The sequence below is a fragment of the Nyctibius grandis genome, chromosome Z, assembly GCF_013368605.1.
Source record: "Nyctibius grandis isolate bNycGra1 chromosome Z, bNycGra1.pri, whole genome shotgun sequence".
NCBI classification, from domain to species: Eukaryota; Metazoa; Chordata; class Aves; order Nyctibiiformes; family Nyctibiidae; genus Nyctibius; species Nyctibius grandis.
In genome coordinates, this window is record NC_090695.1 from 55,050,806 (window position 1) to 55,059,815 (window position 9,010).

The window sequence follows — 9,010 nt, forward strand, 5'->3', positions numbered from 1 at the left end:
ACACAGGCCAGGTGATGAAATTAAATTTTTTTTTCCCAAAAATGGTACAATCTAACCACATAGCCACTTTGCCAAAAGATTGGGACCACTGTCCTTTCTGGTCAGAAATCCCTTACTAACAGATGTTTCTACATCTCGTTGCACCATCACAACTGCACCACTTGCCATTTGCTTCCCACTGGAGATATTAGCCAGTTAGATGCAGGTGAAACCTGGCATGGTTGCTACCCGCAGTGCTCCCCCTTGGCAGCTGGGAGCTGGCTGCCTGGACTTACTGCGCACGGAGAAGGGAAGGGCCAAGAAACAGATCTTTTCCATCATTTTCCCAGGCCTGAAAGAAAAGTGATGTCATTGCAGCAGTTTCAGGAGAGGTGTCTGTCAGGGCCTGGATTCGAGTCTGGGGCCTGGGAAGGTTCTTTGTGATCCCAAGAGGCAAAATTAAGGCACAAACGAGGCCAAATGCTGCCAAACAAGCTGCTTTATTGAACAAAGGCAGGGAAAAACTGAGAGATAGGAAAGGTGGGAAATAAAGGGGAAAAAATAAGCGAGCGTTCCGAGAGAGAGAGATGCATAGCGATAGTCACTACCGTGGGTCCAGTGACGTCTTCTGTCTTCCAGCAGTGAGTGATGCAGCGGGGTAAAGGCAACAGCACACACAGATGAGGTAGGAGCATTGGCGAGCCCATGCAGACGAGGTAGCAGCAGTGGAGAAGAGGGGGCTGCAGGCCTGTCTGCGCAGTTGTTTTTACAGGGAGTGAGGGTGGGCGTGCGTACCTGTCCCGTCCAACGGGCATGTGCCCACGCTTTCTCCATCCAATGGAGATGGCTGGGGTTAAACCACGACAGAAGCCACATGGCCAAGAACAGCAAAGGACAGGGGGAAGAGAAGAACAAACAATGTCTTGTTTCTCTGCTCTGGATACAAAAAGACATAGGACTTAGACTACTGTTCACTGAATCACCAGTGAAGGCAAGCCTGAAAATTCAAACCAGGTATATTCAACACTTATCTTTGCTCAACATGAGCCGGCAATGTGCGCTTGCAGCCCAGAAAGCCGCCCGTATCCTGGGCTGCATCAAAAGAAGCGTGGCCAGCAAGTCGAGGGAGGTGATTCTCCCCCTCTACTCTGCTCTTGTGAGTCCCCACCTGGAGTACTGCGTCCAGCTCTGGGGGCCCCAACACAAGAAGGACATGGAGCTGTTGGAGCAGGTCCAGAGGAGGGCCACGAAGATGATCAGAGGGCTGGAGCACCTCTCCTATGAAGACAGGCTGAGAGTTGGGGCTGTTCAGCCTGGAGAAGAGAAGGCTCCAGAGAGACCTTATAGCAGCTGGCAGGGGTGTTGGAACTATATGATCTTTAAGGTCCCTTCCAACCCAAATCATTCTATGATTCTATGACTCAGCAGAGCAGCTTTGTCCTTATGGCAGCTCTAGATCCTGCATAAGAAACCCTTTCTAAGAGCCCAGAGAGTACTGGATCCAAGTAAGATTTTATTGCTCTCTGGCCTGAATGTGGCTTGCATCATCTATTACAAATGCTTGCAAGAGAAAAATCTTTTTTCTTTGTACCTCTTCCTCTACTCATGCGACAAAACCTTAAGGTGGGGTATGGGGACGATTAGGAAAAACACTCAGTAGATAGAAAGTCCCTGAGCGCTCTCAGAGCACTGAGTCAAGCAAACCTAGTTCCAGCAGAAGAAAAGGTGGCTGCAGTGTTTTCCAGACTACAGAACAAACATGGGGAATCTTCTTTCTCATAAACTTTGACAGGAAAGGCATTTTCTTATTGCTTCCTTCCTTGTCTTTCCATTCTCAGATAACTGGTCTCAGGTTGACTTTCTGCTTCAGTTTTTACCTCTTTCCAAGAAAAAGTTGCCTTTCAACGGAGCTGATCTGCCTCCTTGTCTCCCTGCTTTCTTCATTCCTTGGCAGCTTACACTGGTGTAATGCCACCTGGTGTCGGATGGTCTCTTTCTTGCTTTCTCCTCTGCACCTTCCAACAAGTTGTGGTTGCTGTTAGTTGCTTCTGGGGGTTGCATCAGCCTCAGGCTCAAATAACACAGCTCTTTCTCCAATTATCTCAAAATCCAACACAACTTTCATCAAGTCTGCAGACAAATATTTAGCTTGGTGTGTAGTCATGTGGCCAAGAATTGGCCTCACTCATTTCTCCGTGACAGAAGATATGTATCAAAGGCTTATTTAACAGGTCCACCCCATTTTTTTTCTCTTATCTCTAGCAGTCTGGAAAAGAATTTATGCACATCCTTTCTACAGCAGTCTTTAGACGTATCTGCAGTCCGTTCTCATACTCCCTCCTTCCTCTAGGCACAATTCCACCAGCTTTCTCAGGATTGCATGGGCTAAAGACTGCGACTGAACTCCCTCAGCTGCAAGCAGCCTGACCACGCACTGCCCAGGAAACCACCATTCAGCAACACTACCCAACCACATATGTGCTCTTAGTCTGCTGCAAGTGCAAAGACAAACTCTTTCCTTTTGCACCTTTGGATAGCTGCTTCCAAAACTGCTTTTGCACAGATTTGTATGGATTACCTTTACTTTCCATGGGCTTGCCTCTCTTCCATGTGTTTTATTGGTGAAAAATGAAGCCTTGGATCCAAACACCTGTACAAATAGTATTCATAGGTCATGTGTATGAAATGGAGTAACCAAGCCTGTCACAGAATCAACGAAAAAAATGATCTCTGGGCTCTTCTTAAAAGTCTGACCACCCACGTTACCAGAATTTTCTCTGTACTTGCTGCAACCTGTGTCTGCTGTTGCCAGTCCTTTTGCCGTACACCTCTGAGTATCAGACTGTCTTTCCCAGAATCTCCCTTAGTTGAAGACAACAATTAGTTCACCCCTTGGCCTTCTCTTAAAAATAAAAATAAAAAAAGAAAAATTACTTATCTATTTCAGTCCTTTTGATGTTAATTTTCCTAGGTGATGCTGTAAGATGTATTAGTGTTCACAGGTACCTTAGTCTCACTGCAAATAGTGTTAAACTCACTATAGCTGTTTAGCATTGGCTTTTTTTGGCTCAAACCTGATAATCATCTATTGCCTGGCCAGAATGGGGTGGCAGAGGAATAATTTGGTCACTGTGGGATGGCTGTAATGCGGCTTGTGGCACCTTCCCCACCCACAAGGGAATTCACCCCAGTGTAAGAGGTATTACAAGGACAGCTTTCTTGCCTGGCCCCGCAGTCAGATTTTGAGGACAGTATGGTAAGTGTGGCACTTCCGCATCATCGTATGTGTGGGGTTCTTGTACCCTAATCCCTACAGATCTGACAGACATTCTTGGCTGCAAAGGAAGAACCCATCCCCTTCACATTTAAAATACAGCCCAGCCCAGCATTTATCCGCTAGGTTGCAAGAGACATGGACCCCAAACGCAGGACAACTTCCAGGGGAAGGAGGGTAACAAAGGCACAATGCAAAATGTAACAGGAGAGCTCAGACTGAGTAATTTGTGGTCCTTGAGCTAGGCAAGACAGCAAAACTCCAGGTGGCTAGTGCTGCAGAAACACCTGTGTATGGGCGCTGCATTAAGTGTCCTCTATGAAGAGAGACCTCTTAGCCCACTGCACGAGCTGGGATCCTGCTCTGTGAAGTGCACTGCATTTACTCAGCAGGTAGGACAGGCTCAGCTCTGCTGGAAGCAGCCACACTGCCCTCAGGGTGGACTAAACCAGTGCTGGCATAAACAAACACTATATTTGAAGAAAAGGAGGGGAGGGATGAAATTCCTCCCTCTCTGTCACCGTCCACCCTTTAACAAGGCAGGACAGTAGGAGCAGGTGAAAGTGAGCACATTTAGCCCTCCAGAGAGCAGCAGGCCACAGCTGTTCTAGCAACTGGGTTTGGCTCCAGCAACCCAAAGATAAAAGCAGTACCTACCTCTATGGCCAGCCCTTAACGGAATAGCAGTAAAGGTATTTCAGCTTGAAGTAAATACACATCCTGTTATAATCACATTTTGCTCAGGCACTGTCGCAGCTGAATTGCAAGTGTTGAGTTTCAGTGCAGTCTTATGTGCAACAACAGTGCAGTTCTTAAGGATTTTTCTTGCAAAGCATAATCTAGAAGAGACTGTGTATTTATTAAGAGCAACTAGTTAAATAAAACATATGACAATGTTTCCTGAAAGACTGCTATCATAGAATCATAGAATGTCCTGAGTTGGAAGAGACCCACAGGGATCATCGAGTCCAACTCCTGTCCCAGCATAGGACAACCCCAGAATTCACACCATGTGTCTGAGGGCATTGTCTAAATGCTTCTTGAATGCTGTCAGACTTGGTGCCATGACTGCTTCCCTGGGGAGCCTGTTGCAGTGCTCCACCCCGCTCTGGGTGAAGAACCTTTTCCTAAAACCCAACCTAAACCTCCCCTGGCATATCTTCCTGCCATTCCCTCAAGTTCTGTCACTGGTCGCCAGGGTGAACAGGTCAGCACCTACTCCTCCACTTCCCCTTGTGAAGAAGTTATAGACTGCAATGAGGTCTCCTCTCAGTCTTCTCCAAGCTGAACAGACTCAGTGACTTCAGCCGCTCCTCGTATGGCTTCCCCTCTAAACCCTTCACCATCTTTGTGAAATCACCATCTTTGCTATCATTTAGAAAGGTTTAGATCTGGAATCACTGCTTCAGCTGTCTCATTTGCAATGTCAGAAAAAGGAAGCTAGCCATTGTCCAAGTAAGAAGCCAGACCCCTGAATCTTTGAGAGAGTTACTAGTATTAATTATATACAGTGAGAAAAACAAGAACACAAAACAAGTCAACACCATAACAGACAGGGATAGGCTTTTTACCTTCTTCTGGGACATATGAGGCCTGTACGGTCGAGGAGGTGCCTTAGCAGCTTACATGCTAAAAGCAGACTTAATTTCACATTAAAAGCCACTAATTTTTTAATCGTCAGTCACCTGCATAACCAGTCACTTCTTATAAAAGACAGACTACAATTTGACTGTAACTTGTTCTTAGTTTTGGGGAACAACATTTGACCATGTTAAATCTGACAAGGTACATGTTTACGAACATGACTAGTGAGTGAGCACTGACTCCTCAGATCTCAGCTTGGCTTGACAAGTCACAATCAAATTTGACTGCACTGTCAAATGCAAGAATTGGGCAATAATCCACTGCACACACAAAGCTGACAGCAACTCCCCCTTCAAGACATTTAATAAATAGGTTCAGGCAGCCAGTGCCATGCCAGCCTCCCCCACCTGTCCATACATATGAAATTGTATGTATTTTCTGATCACAAAACATTACCTATAAGTAACAGGTGTAGTGACTGGCTGTTGCTGGAGGAATACTATGGGATGTTTCAGCTGCAGCGATGGCAAACTTGTGACAAACACTTCCTGTAACATTGTATTTCTGCTGCTGTTCCGTGCAATTCACTCAAAAAATAACCAACTGAAGCGTTGTAAGTACTTTATTGATATAATAGCATGCAGAGTCCACCAACCACTGAACAGTTCAGAGCCTAGCCACGTTACTTCCACGTGTAAAATGAAGATCCAATCTTTTGCTCATTTCAATATGGAGTCTTCACTTGCTAGAAGGGAAGAAGAAACAAACATAGTTAGGACTACTAGTCACTCCTGTGCAGTACTAAAATATACAAAGTATTAGTGGGATCAAAGGCTACCTTTAAGCATGTCCTTTCCTTCTAGCCAGTTTATGATTCCCACTTCTGCTTATTCAACGGAAGTGTATTTCACTGCTTTGGGGAAAAGGCACTTTTTTGGCTTCTTCCTTAGTAAATGACAGTTTTCTGAACTGACAATTCAAATGAGCCCATAAAGAGCTATCATTACAGATACGTCCAGTTATCCACCTCTAAGAACAATCTTCAACAACTGCATTGCACTGAACAAAGTTTTAACAATTGCCTTTCTAACTGGAAAACCACACCAAAACCACTGCTGGGAAAACAGACCAATCATCTGTGTGACACTCTAAAACAGATTAAAAATTCTAAAGAAATAATAATAGAACTGCATTATTAAGTGGAGTAGCAACACTATAGTACAACCTCTATCTCCAAAAATACAAAAAGTTTCAGCCGAACTACAAAACACCTAAAAGACCCATTTATTTAGTCCATGACCAATGGAGACTATATATTTAATATGGTAAAACAGCTGTGAAAAATAGCTTTGTATCTCGTAAGTGATACAATTCACCAACTTGCATATTTTTTTTTATGTATGTGGAGTTCATTTAATTTTACAGGGTTTTGTTCAACAGTAGTCTTGTTTGGGACAATGCAAATGTCACTATTTCCCAGGGAAATAGTTACTAAGCATGTAGCTGCACCAAGAACAGCCTGGATTATTAATCAATTTTCTTAAAGTTCTTCCTAACTGTAAGTCCACCTAAAAAACCCAGGTGAATTCAAGCCAGGGAGCACACCCCTCTGTAAGGCAGGGGGAGATCCTCTTGTTCAAAATGCACAGGGAACCCAAGAAATAATTCTAAGGATGAGAGGAAGCATGCTGCAGCAGGAATACTATAGGGTGGAACGAAAGGAATGAGAAAAAAAGCAGCAGTACTAATCCCAGTTGACCACCTTTCAGCATATTCTCTTCATGTAAGAGATACAACAAATGAAGCTGACCTCTAACACTACACTAGTGATATCACTTAAAAGTTCGAGTTGCAATCACGAGCAGTTGTCTATGAATTCTGGTTTTGATCATCAGTCACATTTGTGATATTTCTGTATTGCATGAAGGAAAGAGATCACAGTTTTGCTGCGTCCAGCTGAATAAGGAACATCTGAGTACAGTTAATATACAGTTCCACTTATGCCTAACAGAATAAGCAGCAGCTTTTAGCAGTTTCTCTTCTCAGTGGAAATTCAGATAGCCATTTAATAAGTCCTGTTTGGTCGCAAAAGTGTTAACTCTTCCTCTAATGATGCTTACATTCTGAAGAACTTGCCGAACAGCAGCACTATTTACCCTTCACATAACCCTAACCACTGCTCCATGGATGCACATGGGTCTGCAGCTCACTGGCTCCAAGCCTGATTTTCTCCAAGAAACACTGAAGTATAATGGCAGTTCACCCGCAAGCCAGTGTGTGCACTTCGTTGTGGGATGCATACATTAAATTGAGGGACTACCTTCTGCAAGCTCTTTTGCAATCCGCTCAAGTTCTTCACGTTTCTTCTTCTCTTCAGCCTCTATTCTTCTCTCTTCTTCAGCAATAGGCTTTAGGTAGTCTGTCATAAACACATTTGCTTTAAAACACAATTTCTAGAACCCGGTGGAAAGCTCTGCACCTGCTAGCCCCCTCAAAAAGGAAGAAAAAACAGTCTCGCTGGCACAAAGGCTCATTTCATACCACTCCGTCACTTCGAACCAGTACGAGCCCGACTCTGAGCGCCCCTCGGCAAGGCCTAGGCAGCTCCCGCTGCGGCGGGGAGAGGGGAAATGGCGGCCGAGCCCGCGGCTGCGCGGCCCGCACCGGCCGCCCCAAGGTGCCCTTGCGGGACGCGCGGGGGAGGGGGAGGAGGCCGCCCGGGGCGCCGCACTCACCGTATCGCTTCTTGCCGTAGATCATCCCCACCAGCAGGGCCGAGTACCGGGTGAACTGCGGGAGGCAGAGACAAGGACGCGCTCTTCGCTCAGCTCACACGCACCGCCAGGCCCAGCCCGCGGCCCGCCGCCTCCCGGCCGCCCCCCCCGGCCCGCCGAGACCACTGGCTGCCCTGTCCCGCCGCGCCGCACAGCGTAGCGGGAACCCGCGCGGCGCCAGGGAGCCGCCGCCGCCCTCACCTTGATGAGCGGGGAGACCTGCACCGGCGCGATCATCCTGGCGGCGGCGGCGCGGCGGCCGGAAGTGACGCGGGCAGCGCGGCGGCGGGGCGGAAGAAGGGGCACGCCCCGCCCTCGGGGTACGGGGCCTGCCCGGCGCCGGGCTCCTGCCGGGGCGCGGTGATGGGCGTTTTGCTCAGTGTTTTAACCGTCCGGCACCAGATTTCAGTGTCTGGTCGCACGTCATGCGGCAGTGAGGAGCCATCACGTCACAACACGGACCCTGCTCGTTCCATGACAAAATGGAGGAGCCGTCCCAGCGGCCCGCCCCTCGGCCGCCGCGGGGGAAGCGCGCTGGGCCTTCCCTCCGAGAAATGCCCCGCAGCCGACGGGAACGGCGTGGGAGCCGCCGGTGATGCAGTCCTCAGAGGGGCCTGCGGGGAGCGGAGGAAGGCACCAGCCTGTTACCGGAAAATAGTGACCAAGAAAACTCTCTAAACCGAACGATAATTTAGAGAGTTGACGTTGGTTTATTGGTGCCTGGGGGATCTCTCCTAGCATTCACACCGAGGCACAAAAGCACACTCATTATATACATCACAGAAAAATGAATATTCATACAATTCACGAGAAAAGCCCACCTACTCCAAGAAACCTTATGCATATGCTAATACATTACATAATGTCTTTGCGCATGCAAAACATTGAGGAAGGGGTCTTGGGTGGTCTCTGGTGGCCGTAATCCCCCCATAGTGATGCTGTCCGCTGTATGACCCCGCTTCTGCGCAAGCGTGGTTGAGGCCTTTTTGATGACATGTGCAGGTGGCTCCAAGGAAAAGATCCTCTTCTGGTTCTTACAGGATTTATCTCTACTCCTGGCATCAGAGCTGTGAATCAAGTCATCTAAGACACTACAAAGATGCTGTTCACCGGCTTGCTTAGCTCTGGCCCTTCTTTGTAATTAGCGAGGAATTTAACAGAAACCTTGGATTCTCTAAGAATAAGCACAAGCAAGAGTCAGTGACAACTATAACTTAAAGCGTTATCAGTCCCAGAAGCAGACGCTGTCTGCAAAACACGCAGTTAGCTTCAGAAAGTGCAGTTATTTTAGCTGAAAGGAAAATTGCTGAAAGGAAAAATGATTCTATTTAAGGGTTACACAAAGTAAGTACTTTGAGGCCTACTTTTACTAAACCGCCTGGTATCAAGCCTGTCACAT

General features: G+C 47.1%; 1 protein-coding gene across 1 annotated transcript; it reads right to left on the reverse strand.

The window, feature by feature from the left end:
• Positions 1-5,441: 5,441 nt before the first annotated feature.
• On the reverse strand, positions 5,442-7,920 carry ATP5ME (ATP synthase membrane subunit e). The gene is made up of 4 exons (XM_068423369.1): positions 7,813-7,920; positions 7,573-7,627; positions 7,158-7,256; positions 5,442-5,582 (listed from the first exon to the last, which is right to left on the reverse strand). Exons 1-4 carry the CDS (start codon positions 7,846-7,848, stop codon positions 5,557-5,559), a joined length of 216 nt encoding a protein of 71 aa, XP_068279470.1. The 5' UTR covers positions 7,849-7,920; the 3' UTR covers positions 5,442-5,556.
• Between the last annotated feature and the right edge of the window lie 1,090 nt (positions 7,921-9,010).

What these genes read in the sequence shown, in the direction of transcription:
- ATP5ME (XM_068423369.1), bottom strand. Translation starts at nt 7,848, where the DNA reads ATGATCGCGCCGGTGCAGGTCTCCCCGCTCATCAAG. An exon ending in AGGTCTCCCCGCTCATCAAG is followed by an intron (nt 7,628 to 7,812) that starts GTGAGGGCGGCG and finishes TGCCTCCCGCAG; the next exon opens with TTCACCCGGTACTCGGCCCT. An exon ending in CTACGGCAAGAAGCGATACG is followed by an intron (nt 7,257 to 7,572) that starts GTGAGTGCGGCG and finishes TGTTTATGACAG; the next exon opens with ACTACCTAAAGCCTATTGCT.